The 18,841-nt window shown below is 37.0% G+C and overlaps 1 protein-coding gene across 6 annotated transcripts in view; it reads right to left on the bottom strand.

The window, feature by feature from the left end:
• stk31.L (serine/threonine kinase 31 L homeolog) overlaps window positions 1–18,437 on the bottom strand; it is a 56,196-nt gene extending 37,759 nt beyond the window's left edge. For 2 of the 6 annotated variants that reach the window (XM_041565976.1, XM_041565973.1), the window contains exons 1-11: window positions 18,096–18,204; window positions 16,663–16,715; window positions 14,581–14,679; window positions 12,705–12,779; window positions 10,958–11,107; window positions 8,104–8,459; window positions 7,091–7,241; window positions 3,665–3,780; window positions 3,479–3,526; window positions 1,987–2,146; window positions 1,263–1,385 (exon numbers count right to left, since the gene is read on the bottom strand). In XM_041565976.1, the coding sequence (XP_041421910.1) occupies window positions 1,263–1,385; window positions 1,987–2,146; window positions 3,479–3,526; window positions 3,665–3,780; window positions 7,091–7,241; window positions 8,104–8,459; window positions 10,958–11,107; window positions 12,705–12,779; window positions 14,581–14,679; window positions 16,663–16,715; window positions 18,096–18,099 (1,335 nt within the window). In that variant the 5' untranslated portion in view covers window positions 18,100–18,204. Of the gene's footprint in view, window positions 1–1,262; window positions 1,386–1,986; window positions 2,147–3,478; window positions 3,527–3,664; window positions 3,781–7,090; window positions 7,242–8,103; window positions 8,460–10,957; window positions 11,108–12,704; window positions 12,780–14,580; window positions 14,680–16,662; window positions 16,716–18,095; window positions 18,207–18,267 lie in introns of those variants that run through there. The other 4 variants (XM_018242149.2, XM_041565971.1, XM_041565975.1 and 1 more) reach the window with 4 other exon arrangements.
• Window positions 18,438–18,841: the final 404 nt, after the last annotated feature.

Here is an 18,841-nt window from a genome sequence, read left to right as displayed (position 1 = left end):
CCTATGTGGGAAAATCTCACTTTGGAAAAATACATTCAAAGAGAAATGAGAACGCCTTGCAAAAAATTAAACATTAAACAGAGAACTGGCACATTTCCGAAAAGTAACTCCAATTAAAACTGGTGAAAGCTAGATTTGTTTTGTTTAAAGGACTGTTCACCGTCCAAACACTTACAGTATTTGGTAATAACTGATTTGGGAAACATGGGACTTTACAAATCAGCTGTATTTTCATGTTTCTGATATAGGTCTGTTTATCAAGGAAAATGTCCTTTTTTTAAAAAAAAAAATTTTAATACATGAAAATACAACTGAATCCCATGTCTCCCAAACAAGGCAATACCAAATATGTATTTAGACCCCTGTTCATTATAAATTAATGTCAAGCTCTGCATAACTTGCTAACACTATATATTGTAAATAAATGATGGAGGATTCCTGGGAAGCTAGGGAAAGATGGCAGCGGCCTGTCCTGCAGAAAACTATCCCAGGCAGATGTGTTTTTTAATGATGAGGAAAAGATGTTAAAGGAGAAGGAAGGTAATTTTATATTTGAGGGTGTCAAGTTAGTCACCCCCAAGTGATTGTATTCACTTACCTGACACTCCGGGCTGGTGCTCCTATCAGCAGAAAATGCACCGACCCGGTAGTTCTTCCAGCAATTACCACAAAGCAATCCTCTTCCTGGTTCTTCGCTCTTCAAATTTCCCAGGGCAGACACATGCGCAGTAGATTGAAATAGCCAGCATTTTCATTACGTTCGGCTTTACACTCTACCTTGCATGCGTAGCCGTGAGCTGAAAGAAGAAGCAGGAATAGGATTGCTCCGTGGTGCTCATTGGAAGAACTCCCAGGCCGGTTTTCTGCTGATAGGAGCACTGGCCCAGAGTGTCAGGTAAGTAAACACAATCACTTGGGAGTGCCTAACTTTTGGTGCACAATATATTTCCGATGTTGCGTGCACTTCCACAGAACAGCAGACGACGGTGATTAAAAATAAACTTTATTTCCCTTACACTCCAAGAAGACGAGGAGTTTGAGCATATCCAATCCATTTGTTCTAACTTTTGGTACCCCAAAGTATAAAACGACTTTCCTTCTCCTTCAAGGATTACAATCACTGTGGGATGACTAACAAAATATAAATAAAAATCCAACAGTTATGCAAAACACTGTACTACAGGGATGTTCCATTTTTACGTCTTCTCTGGGTGGCACTGGTCTTTCGCAAAACTTTTTTTCGTATGACCTTTTTTGTATACCTCTAAATCTGTAGCACGAGCATCAAGTGGTAATTCATCCACTTCAAGAATAAAGCAGTCTACAGCTGAAAGTAATTCTTGTTGTACATTGTCCCTTCCATTAATAAGCAAACTGAGCTTCGTCTGTGGAAGAAGTGACAGGTTAACAAAAACTCTGTTCAGATATATGCCAAGGTCTATGGAAATAATGTGCAAGAATCATGAAAGCGCTCACTAGGATTCAAAATGCTTTTCACTGGAACTCTAGGGCATATTTTCAGGTCACAGGTACTAATACAGGGTGACTCATGACGTTTCCAATTAACTGGCCCCTAATGCAGCTGTTTAGAGGTACTACAAGGATATGCAATGTAATATTGGGTAATGTAAAGTGTGATGGTTTTCTGAATATTTGTTTTTGCAATTTGCCATTGTTGCATGTTTCTGTGCTTGGGCGTCATTAAATAACACATCCGTAAGCACAGTAACTAAGATAACCATATATCTACAAAAGTTAAACGTCCAATATTTATGTGGTTATTTACTAAGTAACATTGATTCAAGAAGAATATTTTGTGATATACAGTAATTTGTTAAACAGTATTATAATACAGTGTATTTCTAAGAAATGTTATTGTCAATTTAACAATATTAAATATTTTTACATTCGTTGTAGTAAAACTTTGTCAATATTACTATCAATAAAAACCAAACCCTACAAATATTTGTGAGCTTGGTATCTTACTACATCTGAGCAATATTTGATTGTTTCCTGTGCCAGATTGTATTTTGCCCATGTTTCATCTAGATTACTTAGCGATGATGGAGATACAAGTTTATCTTCTGTCACAACTATGACGGCCTGCAAAAGATCATCTTCACTGTGCACATTTGCATTTTCACGTCTGTTGGTGAAAAGATTTCTATTAAAACCTGGCAATAACTGAAATCTGTCACTTAAAGGAGATCTAAACCCCCTTGCTATTAAAAATCGCTACCCCTACCCTACATAGTTCCCCTCTATACTCCCCCCAGTCTAGGTGTTACCTCCTGTAATTGGTAACTGAGCGGCATAATGTTTCATGCACAGTTGGAGAAGTTTTCCAGGTCGTGACAACTGCGCATGAGCCGTAACTAATGGAAATTGCCAAAGGGAAGGAAGAAGACCTGAAGAAGAACGAAGAGCCAGAAGATGGTGCCGACTCTGCAAGGAGAGTTACGTAAAGAATTAGGGGCAATTACAGGAGGTAACACCTAGGTTGGGAGGGAGCAGAGAGGGGGGCTATGTAGGGTAGGGGGAAGCAATTTTTAATAGCAAGGGGGTTTAGTTCTCCTTTAAACAAGCATTTACACAAACATTGCAAAAACAAATTAGTGGCAGATCTGTTTGAGGTGGGGATTAATATTGAATCCACCTGTCCTTAAACATGTCTGAATTAAGAATATATACATGAACTCTCTTTACCTTTACAACTCTCCAAACAATGTGGTTTTTGCTACAAGCAATGCATTGTTCATGGGTTCAAACAGAAGCAGCAACTTATGGCAGATGCAAAATTTTTCTTCATATATATACAAAGGCAAATATTGTTTTTCAATAGCTAATTGGAAAGAATTAAACCATGGCACCTCAAATTCCAGTATTTATGCTATTAGAAACAGTAATAATGTTTACTTATGTGTCAATGCCAGAGAAAGTGACATATTTTCAGCAAATGTACTGTATATCTGTAATATTGCATTTGGTCTCGCCTTACACCACTGATGTCCACTGAAAATCCATTGAGGTGTATAAAAAAAATAGCAATGCTTAAACAACTTAAAAACCTACTGACAACCCCAAGTTAATTTCACAGGCCCCCATCTACCTCCCAAAATCCAACAATGGGGTTTGTGGCCTATCTTAGTACCTAGCACAAAAATGGGGTTGGCACGCACCATCTCACTTCACTTTGGGTCCTCTTTTTTGCAAGTTCACCACAGAAGCTTCGACTGTGCATGCTCCATGTAGGCAATCTCAAAAAAGACCCGACACAAGATAGTTCCAGGCAAACCAGCTGCGCTAATCTGCATTTTTTTTGCCAGGCACGAAGATAGTTGCTGTTCTGAAAGTCCCCAGTGATACAGTTCGGGAGGCCTGGGGTTGTCAGTAAGCTTTGACCATCACCAAAATTCCTTTGTTCCCTCTATTTATTATCTATCTTTATAATTCACCTAAAGCATGTATTTCTTTATACCTGTGGGTAGCAGCCCTGAACACATTTAGAGATTCTTCTCTTGAACTGCTAGAAATAACCAAAAATATATATCCAGACATAAGCTGTAGCATGCAAGCACAGCAACAAATAATGTTTGCGAATAAGAAATAGAATTTTGCTATGCTGCCAACTGTACAGTATATATTAAGACCAGATGTATCTCACCTTACAGATCTGAGTATTTCAATTTTAGATGCTAAACTTTTTAATTTGTTTCCTACTGCAGACTGCAGATTTCCTTCTAGGTCATGAATAGTTTCTTCAGATACCTCCTTTTCTTTCTGTGGTTAAACAAAAAGTAGAGGGCAAAAAAGTGAACAACCAGGATATTTACAGTTTTAAAGGGGTTGTTCCCCTTTGAGATAACTTTAAGTAGATTGTAGAGATTGACATTTTGAGACAATTTACAATTGGTTTTCATTTTTTATTATTTGTGTTTTTTGAGTTGTTCAGCTTTTTATTAGGGATGCACCGAATCTAGAATATGGTTCGGGATTAGACGTTTATCGGTTTGGCCGAATCCTTCTGCCCGGCCAAACCGAATCCGAATTTACATATGCAAATTAGGGGCGGGAAGGGAAATAATGGATCTTTTCGCCACAAAAAATGTTTTCCCACCCCTAATTTGCACATGCAAATTAGCATTCGGGCAAATCGTTTGTGAAGGATTAGGGGGTTTCAGCCGAATCCAAAATAGTGGATTTGGTGCATCGCTACTTTTTATTCAGCAGCTCTTCAATTTGCATTTTGGTCCAAATTACCCTAGCAACCATGCATTGAATTGAACAAGAGTCTGGAATATGAATAGGAGAGGCCTGAATAGAAAGTTAAATAATAAAAATTAACATTTACTATACATTTGTAGCCTTACAGAGCATTTGTTTTTTAGAAGGGTTTTTTTAAGAAGAGTCAGAAGAAAAAGGCAAATAACTATAAAAAAAAAATAATAATGAAAACCAATTAAAAAAGGGGTTTCGAATTGTTCATTCTATAACATACTAAATGTTACTTTAAAGGTGAACCACCCATTTAAGGCAGGTAAAAAAAAGCATTATTACTAAGCAATGAACACATTAGACATGAAAACAAAAATGTAAATCAGGGGGCCTAGAATATGTTAGGGAAACACGAGTTTAGTGGTAGAACTAATTAAACTGCTTATGTTTTTATTACTTTTGTTTACTGCTGTAAGAAAATAGACTATATTGTGATATCCTCTTGACAAAAATCTTGACAAACATTAAATAGTAATGGAACCCATTTTAGTTCCTGCTGTATGGTGTATCCCATGACCTTCAATGGCCTGATTCACAAGTAAACTAGGCCAGATAGATATATATATATATATATATATATATATATATATATATATATATATATATATATATATATATATATATATATATATATATATATATATATAGTTGAAATGCCCTAGTACATTGTTTCTTTTCTGGATATTTGGTGAGGTCTGAGTAAACTACTTGTTCCATGTACATATAGTAACCTCAAAAAGTACACACAAAATGACAAAATCTTCTGTAAATGTAATGAACAAAATAATCACAGTAAGGGGGTTATTTATTAAAGGTTGAGTTGTGTTTTCCACAAAAAAAATCGAGTTTTTGAGGGTATTTTTAAGTCAAAATTGATTTTTCATTAAAAAAAAAAAACCTCGAATTTTTCCAGATTTATTATACCCTGACCCTGGAAATAGCATAAATCTGAAAATACGCCATCTAAAACCTGTCAAGGTCTTGCAGAGAGTCAATGGCAGAGGTCCCTTGAACCATCTGAAGATATTAATAGCCTTCATGATGTTCGAGCTTTGAATTTGAGCAATTCAGGGGGTTTTTCTGCTGAAAACTCGATTAATTTGAGTTTTCAGGTTGTTAACCCCGAACTGATTCAAGTTTTTTTTCCAAGCAAGTTAATTCTTAAATTAGAAACCATTCAAGTTGTGAGTTCAATCAAGTTCACTCGAGGTCTAAAAAAGCTCACATAGCTCTAAAATTCGACCTTTGATAAATAACTCCCTAAATGTTGAAGACCCCCACTAACCCGAATTATCTTCATAGTGATTAGACCCCCACTAACCAGAATTCAGGTTCAATATCTTATCTGAAGATATTAATAGCCTTCATGATGTTCGAGCTTTGAATTTGAGCAATTCAGGGTTTTTTCTGCTGAAAACTCGATTAATTTGAGTTTTCAGATTGTTAACCCCGAACTTGCTGATTCAAGTTTTTTTCCATTCAAGTTATTTCTTAAATTAGAAACCATTCAAGTTGTGAGTTCAATCAAGTTCACTCGAGGTCTAAAAAAGCTCACATAGCTCTAAAATTCAACCTTTGATAAATAACTCCCTAAATGTTGAAGACCCCCACTAACCAGAATTATCTTCATAGTGATTGTTTAAACGGTTAAACCTGCCTGTTGCCTTTGGCAATCATGAGGATTGGGTGAAAAAAACCTTAGAACCACCAAGACCATATAGTTTAAAGAGGAACTACTACCAACATTTATAGATGCCCTGTACACCTAAATTGTATGAGGACATAGCTTACTATGATTACACAATAACCATTCTTTACATATGGATATAATCTGCCACCCTGCTACTTTTGCATAAGTATTTTTCATACAGAAAAATTGAACAGAGCTACAATGGTCATAATGAGTGTGCGGTGTTGCTAAGAATGCATTAGTACAAAATGCAAGCGAAGTTCATATTCTGATTAATCAGTACCAATGATTCTGCTCCTTTTTCTATATGCATGAGCATTAAGAGGATTGTGGTATAAAATGCTCAAGTAAGTTGCATCATTCAGTCTTTGCTACGAATAAGCCCTTCAAAAGTTTTTTTCGTATGATTGCTGTCAGGGGCAGAACATCGGCTGATCTGTTCATTTGTACTTTATTTGATTGGAATGGTTGGTGGCCGGTCGGGAGATGGGAAAGTCCGATCACTTGGGGACTTAACACAGAAAAGAGAGGTTGTGGGAGTGGGCAGGTGGCTACCTACAACCAACCTCTGGGGGCAGTTCATTAATGTCAATATTCACAAATAAAGAGCAGAACAGGCCGCATCTAGATTATCTTTACTGGAGGAGAAAATTTAACATGCACGCATCAGCGATTAACTCTTTTTAGCCTCTTGTCAGTAAAACATTTGATTGGCATGAGTTACTGCCCAGGTGCAAAATTGCCCACTGTTAATAAATGAGCCACACTTAAAGGCACTGACTAGGGCTGACCTCCTCTTTGGTCTTGCCAATACCATATAACTCAGCTAGGATAGGACCTGGAGGCCAATGTCAAGAAAATCTAGTTCCAGAAGCAAAGCTAACTTTAATTGATGAATAGCCTGAAAATGCCTTAATATAATACAAATCACAGTCATGTGGAAATCAATGTTATAAGGGTTGTTTTAATCCAATCTACTTTCATAAATTCAAGAGGGAAAGTAATTTCTATTTTACTGTCTTTTTATACTTATACTCCTTCTTTGTACATGTAAGTCATGAATATTTATGCTTTTCAATCATTTTAGTTTATTGACACATTACACATTTCATGTTCTCTATGTACCTGCAAATCAATTTGTAGCTTGTTGATCTGAGACTCAAGCCTACTTGATTTTCCTATTAAAGAATCTCTCTCATTTTTCAACAGTTTAATCTCTTCTAATAATCTGGAGTCTTGTTTTGTATTTCCAAAATTTACATCAGGAGACCGTACCCTAAGCACAAAGAAAAAAACACTAAGAAGAATTTGCAATCAGACTTTTTATAGGTTACATTGGATATATACCAATCCCAATAACAATATTTCATTGCTAACAGTGCACTTATCAGAACTTTTGCATTCTACATTATTTTCCCTATTCCTTTTCTTAATATTAGTTGATTTACATGGGAAATATAATGTATAAGGAACAGGAGTGCCCTGTGTTTGGACTGAGGTGCTGAAAAAAAAAGCAGTTAGAGCACTTTTCTGCTCAGTTCTTTCACTCCCTTTCCACTACTTGTGTAAAACTGTGTATACCATAAAAACTAAAAGGAAATAATAAATGCAAATGGCAAAAGTACTTAGAAGTGCACTGTGAGCAATTTTACATTAGATTTGCACATGTCCCTTTTTAAATACAGGATTCTCCTACAGAGAATCGGCATACATAATGCATTAAGGAAGGTTATACCAGCCCTTTTACATTAAGAAAAAATTATAAATGTGGATCACTTGCTACAACATAACAATAAGCACCACAAATAGCCCTACACCCAGTGAATGTATCATTAAAAATGAGCACAAGGGCATTTTTTTGGGATAATAAATCCCCCGATTCTCTGCCACTCACTGTGCTTCTCATTGCCACCATTAAAAATGGATGTAGTTCTAAATGCCTTGTGTACCTCAAACCCAAATAGAAGCAGAACTATACTGTAGCTATTGCTGAAAACATAGAAACCCATAGTGTAGCCAAATCAGATTTAAAAAAATGTCACAAAATCTAGGTTTGGGATTAAATATATTTGATTAATTTATATATTAGATTCCAGACCACATAAATAACAATGCAGTAGATGTCAACTTTGAATTACCTTGCTCCAGTGAAACCGTTGCGGCAGTTAACTTCCATCCAGGTGTTTGATTCTTTATGATTAATGGTATTTTGGTTTAATACCGGTAAGGTTTTTGGCTCACGCATGGGAGGTTTTTCAAGTTTTCTGGAAGCCCATGGAGAAGGTGTTTTTAAAGCACATACAGAAGGGTCTTTTTTCACTTCTGGACTGCTCACATGTTTGCATTTTTCTGCAAATCCTTTATTTGCAACCTCTTCCCCAACATCAATGTTTTCATGCCAAACTTGGCCAGTTATAGTGCCATCTTTATTTGTCACTTTCTGCTGCACAGAAACTTTCTTGTCAGCAATTAGTTGGTTTAGAAATTTCAGGCCCTAGGGGTAACCAAATCGACGTGAAACTTTACCAAGTTGACTATCATTCATCTAAAAATTTACTTAAAAAGAACACATTAATATACAGAATGTTGCAAGAATTCCCATCAAAACTACAATATAGATATGTCTACAACATTTTCTTTATAATTAAGAGTTCAAATTTCTGCCATAGCCATGCAGTGGACAAAATAAATGGCATATGAAAAGAACTTACTCTCTCTGCAGATTCATTCTCCCTCAGTCTTGAAAGCAGCACAGAACAGATTAGGACCAATTAGAAAAATATGCCCTATAGAACCCCAGTCTCTTAGCAATGGAAACATCACACATTTCAGCAGATTTTTTTTAAATATACATATGAATGAAAATAAGAACAGAAAAGGTGATCATAATTCATCCTGCTGAGGATCCCACACCTTGTGTCTCAACCCTTCTCATTTTACACTGTAAAGCTTTTGGACAGGGCCCTCCTGCCTCTTGTATCAGTTATCGGTTGCTTTGTAAATTTGTATGTTCAATGTACACACCAATTTACTGTACACAGTCCACAATATGTGTATGCTTTAGAAATGTGTTAATATTTTCTATATGAGAGTCTGGGACAACCCACCCAGGGTAGATGATGCTGCTGTGCAAATAATGAAGACTTGTTTCACAATAGAGTAGAAATGTCAATCCTCTAAAGCAGATGTCCCCAACCTTTTTTTACTCGTGAGCTACTTTTAAATGTAAAAAAGAGTTAGAGAGCTGTTGGCTGTTTGGTAGCCCCTATAAGGACTGGCAGCATACAAGAGACCCTGTTTGGTAGTACACCTGGTTTTTATACAACCAAAACTTGCCTCCAAGCCTGGAATTCAAAAATAAGCACCTGCTTTGATGCCACTGGGAGCAACATCCAAGGATTGGTGAGCAACATGTTGCTCGCGAGCTACTTGTTGGGGATCACTGATCTAAAGAAAAGCCCCTCTTGCTTTCTCCTCAGAAAGAAGCCAATAAGATTAGTCAAGCTCAAAGTTATAGACTGGGAGTATGGCCTTAAATGGAAAGACTAAAAAAAGAACAGTGTTCCCCCCAGGCGATTTTAACCGAGCACGTCACCTGGCTCTGCTCCCCGTCGTGTTCAGAAGGAGGGAAAAAAACATGATTATTCATCAGAACCTCTAATAGTCCAGATTTATTTATAAGGAATTCTGTCTTAGGAAAACATGATTTTTACAAAATGCATCAGTTATTAGCACCCCTCCAGCAGAATCCTGCATTGACATTTTTTTCAAAAGAGCAAACTGATTATTTTACAGGTATGGGATCTGTTATCTGTAAAACCGTAATCCAGAAAGCTCCCAATTATGGAAAGGCTATCTCCCATGGACTAACTTTTATCCAAATTTTTATAAATGTTTCCTTTATTCTCTGTAATAATAAAACTGTACCTTATACTTGATCCAAACTAAAATATAATGGATACGTATTGGAATCAAAATCAGCCTATTGGGTTTATTTAGTGTTTACATGATTTTCTAGTAGACTTAAGGTACAAGATCCAAATTATGGAAAGATCCATTATCCAGAAAACACCAGGTCCAGAGCATTCTGGATATTTAATTCTGAAATCTGACATGGGGCTAGATATGTTGTTAGTTTCCCTGGTTCCCCTGGCCATGTGACTTGTGCTCTTATAAACTTCAGTCACTCTTTACTGCACGTTCAAGTGTTTTCACCCCTCTCCCTTTCCACCCAGCAGCCTATCAACAGAAAAATGGTATGGTTATCTAGAGATTAGCTCCCAGACACCTGCATTTCTAAAAATACTTCCATGCCCGATGTAGTGGTAGATATGAGAATAGCATTCAAAAGTAAAACAACCAAGCCCAACCAGACCCTTCAGATACATAATGTGAAGTACTGGCTCTTTCTGAAGTTCAGGACCAGGCAAAATGACCTGAGATGACTCGGGTCTCCACACCAATATTTTAAATAAAAAATGCATTTATTGGTTCAAGAATAACATTTTAAATGGTATAACAAATTATTTGCAATCGCCACAGTGTCATTTAGAAATAAAAACTACTCCAGAAAAATTATGACAGAACAAAATGAGAAAAGTCACCAGAAAAAAGCCAGGCAAGTAAAATCTGTTGTGTTTCTATAGAAGTCAATGGGAAATATTTCAAGCAACTTTATTTTATATATTTTTTCTTAGTTCATTAAAACATAGATTTTCAGCCTTATTGAAAATGAATGGAAATATGTGATGCTTACATGTTAGCAAGTGTTTTCCCTGTTGAAAAAAATGGACTGCAAATATTCTGCCCCAGTTTTTTCTTAAATAAGCTAGTGCTCAAGAAAAATAAGTTAGCGTGTTTTGTTACAGGTTATTTTTTTTTTTTCAACTGTTTTCGTTTGTTCCCCCACCTCAAAAATTGATAAATGTCTCATTGTATATGTTACACTTAAAAACTAAGCATGCCTTCCAAGTCAAGCTAAAATAGTTTTACCTGTTCTATCTTGCTACATTCCTGTAGCTGAAGTCCCCAGAGTCGATACTTCTGACCGATAGCTGGAAATTGTAAATCATCAGGGAGCTCAACAATGCTAGACCGATTTAAAACTTCTGAATTTCCATAGTCAATATATGTTGCCAGATACTAGGGGGATATGAAAATATACAATCTTCAAATAAACAGTACACTATTCTATTTGTCCACAAGATGTTTTAGGCTTCTGTTATGGATGTTAATGCAAGGGAAAAACAAAAAATGGATTCCTATATACATGTACACACTGGGACTCCGATTGGCAGAGAGAAGTCCTTTTACGGATTTTCTAGCATTTGGAGAATGTATTTTACCAGGAAGCCCCAGTGACAACACAATGAAAAAGGGAGTTGGATTTCGTTTTTAAAAGACTGGGCTGAGCAAGTAAGGGGTTTGCAAAATGCTTGCATACTGATAAATGTTTGAGCTTTTTTTAAAAAAAAAAAAAAAAAAAAAAAAAAAGAATCTATTATAACAATACTGTATTACATATATTGTCAGTTTTTTTTCTTAAAATTGACGGTGGCCATACATGGGCAGATTTCATCATGTGAAACTATCGTTTTTAGCACGACCTGATAAAATCATCAACTTATTGTTACTTTGATGTGCAAACTAACTTATCATTCCAACAAAATCATCCCAATAGTCGATTGGTTTAACATTTTCGTTTTGAAACGCTAAAATCATCCAGTGGATGGTACAGTTAGAGAATATCCTTAAACGATGGTTGACTTCACTGCCTTTTGGGAAAGTAAACAAATGGACAGACAGCTATTGGTTAATATGTGAGATCTTGCAGCCTACATGCCAAAGTAATGTCCAAAGTCTCCTCACATATCGTTTACGGTGGATGGGTGAAAAGTTTGTTCAATTAAATGCAAGACGTCAGGATCGTGTAGACTATATCTGCCTGTGTATGGCCAGCACATTGCAACTAGGTCAATGTCATTTTAAGTAATGGCTTATTTTGTGCCAGTCTCCCAGTAAGTCAGTGGTTCAGAAGTTTATCAAAATACAAAGAAATCAGATATATAAATCCCTCACAAAGAACACTGTAAAATATTTATGAATCCAGTTACTTTTTCCCCTGGCAGCTGTAATCCTCATTGTGCAGTATGTGCAGAACCACATCCTACAGGATTGTATATGCATGCAGCAAGTGGGCTGAAACTGGCTACAACAATGGCACTGAAACATTGCTGAATTTCTTAAGATCTCTCTATAACAGGGGTGTCCAAAAGGGAGATCAGGATCAAGCAGTAGACCTTTAGCTGATCTCAAGACACTCAACAAACAGCTTATCTAAATCACCCTACTGTTTCATGGATATATTTATTACATTATGGTTACATAAGAAATAGTTGTTTGTTAAATATAACAATATAAATTCGCTCATAAATCAATATAATATTTAAGTAATATTTTCCATGGAACAGAATGCTAATAATTTTTTATGGATGTACATCACAGTGGAATATCATCACTAAAAGTAGACCTCGCTTTAGTAAAGTATAGGCACTCCTGCTCTGCAGTATTTTGCCATTAATATACTCGCTAATGGCAAAATACTGTTTGCAAGATTGCCTTTTTTATAATCAGCATTATGTTTTTGTTTTTTTTCAATTTCTCCTAAAATCCACAAGACATGAGAAAATACGCTTACAAAGAACAACTGCATGCAAACCAATTTTCCATATAATCTTACCTGATCATCATTTAGCATTTTCTGCAACTTACATCTATACCAACACTTGTCAGCTGTAAACATTCCACCATATATCTGAAATGGGAACAGAAACAGATCTGAAATGGCTCCCAAAGCATTACAATTCAGCCTTTAATCATGATCAAAGCCACAACTTGTGATCGTTATATCTACAGCTAGTTAGTATAGCTATTGTTAGCTATAGTTTATATATGTATAGATAGGTCTTTAGAAGTATGTGTATAAATGTGCACAAGGGTTCATTTGGGGGGGGGGGGCTGAACTTGAGGGACTTCGGTCTTTTTTTAAACATGGTAAAAGGTGAGAGGGCAGTTGCTAAAACCAGTTAAGCCAAATGAAAATCTGCCAACATGAAAAAGGCCAACAATGGTTGGGGAAAACATTTTTGTAGCTTTTTTCATAACATATCTTTGCTGCCTTTGTTAAATACCTATGGGTTAGAGCAGGTGTGGACTGGGATTCAAAATAGGCCCCGGCATTCCAATAACACAGAGGCACAAACAGCCCCCAGCAGCCCACTAAAACTGACTTTCTATGGCACCTTACAGCAGCCCCTCTGGCATTTGCCAGAACCCACAGTTTGCCAGTCCGGGCCTTGGTTAGATTAGGTTACACCTTCATTGAACTTCCAATTTATAATTCAAACATGGTTAGTATTAAGCAAACTTTTAGTTTTGCATCTTTTTTACATAAGCAGCAACTAAATTCCCCCTATTTCAGACTTTGGCCAGGTGGTTCCCTCTAGTGACCACTTAACAGGCCGGCCATTAGGTAGTCTAAAATAGTAAAGCAAGATGATGTTACAATTAGTCCTGATATATATGGCAGTTGACCAACTTAAACATATTGCAATATACAAAAAAATACACATTTTCTTTAAGGGTGGTTATTTTAGTACAAAATGTCTTAATGCCCTTTCAAATGTTTTTAGTCATTTTTTAATGTCACTCATTACATTACCTGTATTAAATACCTAGGGTACCTAATTTATTTCTGTATGTGGTAATTTCAAAGTAATAGTTTAGGGACCAATTTATTTAGGCTCGGACCAATTTATTTAGGATGTCTGCACCCAAGCTGAAGCAATGTATTCTACGGGTACAGGCACAAAGAGCATCAGGGCAGTGGATAAATAGATTCTCTGCAACGTCTGGCCCAAGCCTTAAGCATTTATTTACCACATCTGATATCCATGTGTAGCTTTAGTGTAAATGTCATGCTGTTCATTTTCTCTCCTGGTGTATATACATCAGTGGAAAAAAAAGCCAATATGCTGCCTTCCACGCCTCATATGTGATCATGTGCTTGTCGATGAACACACATGCAAGGTGTAGAAGGCTGGGATCAGCTTTTCTATGCTGGCAAATGTACGAAAATAACAATTGCTGTCCAAATAGTTCCATGTAGTGGCCCAGTAACCGGACACCCATTTAATAACATTATGACAATGTAATATAAAGACACGGATTCTTTGAGCAGGCTGGGGTCCATGAAGGGTTAATCGTCCTCCAGATGGACAGTCTTGCTCCACAGCTGTCTATAAACCCAGACCAATAATAACAATCATAATTGCTAATAAAACAGAACTTGCACTTGATGGTAAATAAGCTGCATTAATCCATATTGGTGGCAAAACTATCAAGAGTATACTAATTTGCTAGCTCAAATATACTATAGTCATTTCCCCACTTGTTTCCTTTTCCTTCCATACAGAAATGGACAGCACTGGTTGCAGTTGTTACATACTCAATTGCAATTGCTGCGCAGCTTTGATTCTAAATGTGGTAGATCTTAAACCACTAGCAGAGCTCTACACTTCATAAGAGTAACAAAATACATTAGTTAAAAGATTTACCTTATCAGGGTCTGGAGTTGCAAAAACAGGGTTCATTGTAGGGCAAGTCCTGTCCAATTTATCAGACAGTTCTGAAATATCATGTATTCTGCTTATCGCCTGTAGAGAAACAATGCACGTGCTTAAAGATATATTAACATTTTCTTTTGCAAAAAGCAATCGTACACTAAAACATACAGAATCTCAGAATGTCTTCCTTACCACGTTGTGAGTTGAGAGGGCCTAATTAATATAAAAACTTGATAAAAAAAATTATATATATAAAATACATACTATAACACTTGAAATAACAATATGCATATGAATTTCTGCATACTACAAATAGCTGTGTTTGTCATGTGCCCCTTTGCAACCAATATATTTATTGTATGCAACAGAAATCTGCCTCCAAGACTTAGCCCTAGTGCACATTCCTCCAAACATTTGGTACTTGTAGTATTTTTCAGGCAGGAAAGATGTACTTTAAATTGTCCACACAGGTGTAAGGCTGAATTACGGTTTAATTTTCACTGCAAACATAACTCATAAGGTAATATCAAGATGGGTCTGGGGTATCACACATTACTCTCAAGCCCTTAGACCAACTAGCTTCCCCGCTTCTAACCAAGTATCTAAAGATTATTTAATGGGCATTTCAACCCAGTAACATAAGACCTCTGCACATCACTATGTGTAAGGGCAAAGATGTTACAGGGAGGTCTTATGGACCTATACACTACATTGGCATTACTAATATTTATTTGAGTCTGCAATTCTTTTAAGAATGATGCTAGACCTATACACGTTATTATCCATATGATCTTGGATTTGTCTTATACTATTTAGCCACTAGATGGCAGCAATACATTTTTTCCCTATTTTTTTTACCTGTTTTAGGAGGACATATAATATATCAATGTACATAATCATTACAAATTTCAACATCTGCTACTGCTCTTATCTAAATTTAACAAAATAACCACCCATTAACTTTGCACAGAGATATCAAAGATTTATAAATATGTTTGCAGTATAATTTCCAAATGAAATTAATAAGGCAGAGACACTTAGGGGCAAATCTAATTTAAATTCTAATTTCGACTGGTCGAATTTCAAATTTATAGGAATTTAGGGGAGTTTTTTAAAAAAAATCACATGAATTCGAAAATCAACCTTTGATAAATGTGTCTCTTAAACAGAGGGATGTTCAACATTTTAGATGAACCTTTTGCCATAAAGAAATTATTCACATATATATGAATGTATCTAATTCGCCGCTAAGGACTATTGTATATATATTTTTTTTACAGTTGTACATGATTCCTCAATTTGAGAGAAAACTACAATAATTTTCACTTGACTGGCAGGGACAATTCGACATCTCCCCCTCCCCTTAGAATGGCAGTCATTCATGTTGAAGAGAGGGATTTGGGAACTTTCTTTGCTTTCCACAGAATTTGTTCGCTGCCCCAACCATGTCTCCTTTAGCTTACTTTCCTCAATGCAGGTTTGGGCCATGAGTCCTGCCTTTTCCTGCCCCTTCCCCATAGAGAGTAATGTAGAAAGTGACCCAACCCATGGGCCAAGCCATCTGCTGAAATGATCATTCCTTCTGCTTGCTGTAATCAGGAGATAACCTGGTGGGTGGTGTACAGATTCTGTGGAAAGCAGAGGGAAGCAGAAGTCCCAGAATTCATTACTTCAACATCAAACAAGGAGATAAGGGTTGCATTACTCGATCAGCCTATAATTATATATATTTCGGAGTTAATTGTTTATGCACTTTTGTTTTTAATAAGCTGAAAAGGTCCTGTAAAATGGGGGGGGGGGGTGTACCATTTAAGTAAAATACTCCACTGCAGTTCATGCTTTATGACACTTCTTGTACTATCAGTATAAATCAGCTTAAACATTTATACTGCAACGTCACATTAAAGTATCTTCAGATCATCAAAAATACCTGTAGGGAAATGGCACAGAAATTGTAGGTATACTACCTCTACATGGATAAAAAGGAACTCCGTCAATCCGTACTACATAATACTACATAATAAAAGGAATTTTCATTAAATAGAAAAAATCTGGATTCAGTGAAGGAAATACCTGTCCCCAAAATGTCACAGCATCTTCCACATAAGAGACGTACACACTTTCCACTAAGGGGGGAAAAAAAGAGAATTTTGTTTACTCAAAGCTTTAAGTAACTAAATGTGACTGCTTAGATGTTATCCAGCCCCACCTAACATTTTGCTAGCTTCAAAACAAGTGAAAATGTCACAGCTGCAATTCTGTGTATTTTGTAAGTAGCTTCACTTACAAGGAATAAAAGAGAGTATCACATGTAAGAGAGACAGCAAGAGAGAACTCCATACTACCCATACATGGCAAAGGATTTACATATACATGTCAAAATCTCTTGTTCTGTACTAAAATGGGTCCTAAAAGTTTGTGTACTATAGTGTGGTTAAGTCTAAAAGATTCTCTTTAGGGTTAGTTCACACGAGGAGATTCGGGGAGATTTTTTCGCCTGGCGACTAATCGCCTCGTCTTGTGAGCAACAATCTCCCCGAACTGCCTCAGCGTTTCTTCCCATAGGCTATAATGAAAAGTCGCCTGCGCTAAAGCACACGCGGCAATGCGTTTTCCAAAGTCGCCCGAAGTTTCCTCCGTGAGGCAACTTCGGGCAACTACGGAAAACCCATCGCCGCATTTCAGAAGCTATCTGATTGCTAGAAAGACTGACAGGTGCCTAGGAGAAAGACTGGATAAATAAATCAACATCAGATTTAAGTGACCCCAACCTGAAAGCCAAAACGAGGTAAAAAAAGAAAATAATTCTAAATAAGGAAAAATTAAGACTATTTGATAGGGATGCACCAAATCCAGGATTCGGTTCGGGATTCGGCCTTTTTCAGCAGGATTCGGCTGAATCGAACCAAATCCTAATCTGCATATGTAAATTTCCCCCTTCCCACCCCTAATTTGCATATGCAAATTATGGGTGGGGAGGGAAACCGCGTGACTTTTTGTCACAAAACAAGGAAGTAAAAAATGTTTTCCCCTTCCCACCTCTAATTTGCATATGCAAATTAGGGGTGGGAAGGGGGACATTTTACATATGCAAATTAGGGTTCGGATTCGGTATTCGGCCGAATCTTTCGCTAATTATTCAGGGGTTCGCCGAATCCAAAATAGTGGATTCGGTGCATCCCTACTATTTGAACAGTTGTTTTTTTCCTTCTCTCAGGGTTCCAAGTAAAAAGCAACTCGATGGACTTTGCATGGGTATTTGTGGGCCGCCCACAGGGTTAAGAACCGCCTAAAACTTTGTGAGATAGAAACCTATGAACTGCAAAGACTCATTGCATGTGGCATGATGTACAAATACAATGTTTCATTCCAGACAACATACATAATATAAACAATATGTTTCCTGCAGAGTTAAAATAGGCCCTGTCATTCCAAGTACAACGAGAACCAAACAGACCCAGCGCCCGGATAATGACTGCCTGGGGCACCTTATTGCCACAACTCACACATTGGGGCATTTCCATCAGGCCACTGAGAACGCGTGTTATTAGATTAAACCACCTGACTGGAAAGTTGTCACTATAGAGAGAGTGATCTGTCTGTGGAATTAGTGACAGCTCTGATTGATTATCATGCCCCCAATATGGAATACTCCAGTGCCCAATAACGCCTACTCACTTATGATCGCTTTTCTGATGCCCAGTCGAAAGCAAAGGCAATAGCAAGAGCTCCTCACAGAGAACAACCACGCCCTCTGTAGAATTGCTCTTTCCGCAGTGCTCGCAGTTACTCGACTGGAAAGGCGCTTCCGTTCTGACGTGTTTGGCCCCTCCCCCGCGCGAATGCCGCCGGCTTCCGCTTTGCTGAATTTCCTCCGATCTTGGAAATAAATGTCCCGACGCGTTATGTATTGGCGTAACTAACGAGGAGAGAATAACGCCTTCGCTTTTACATGGATCGTAAAGTGTACGCGCCCAACCAGTATGACGACTGTGTCCTATGTAGAAATGTGCAGACACTTAGAGTAGTTAGAGGGGTTATTCATCTTTAAACTAACTTTTAGTATAATGTAGTGAGTGATATTCTGAAACAGTTTGTAATCGGTTTTCATTTTTTATTATTTGGGGTTTTTGAGTTATTTAGATTTTTATTCAGCAGCTTTCCGGTTTGCTATTTCTGCAGTCTGGTTGCTATGGTCCAAATTACCCTAGCAACCATGCACAGATTTGAATAAAAGACTGGAATATAAATA

This window comes from Xenopus laevis, chromosome 6L (genome assembly GCF_017654675.1).
Source record: "Xenopus laevis strain J_2021 chromosome 6L, Xenopus_laevis_v10.1, whole genome shotgun sequence".
Classification (NCBI taxonomy): domain Eukaryota; kingdom Metazoa; phylum Chordata; class Amphibia; order Anura; family Pipidae; genus Xenopus; species Xenopus laevis.
This window is presented reverse-complemented; position numbering and strand designations above follow the sequence as displayed.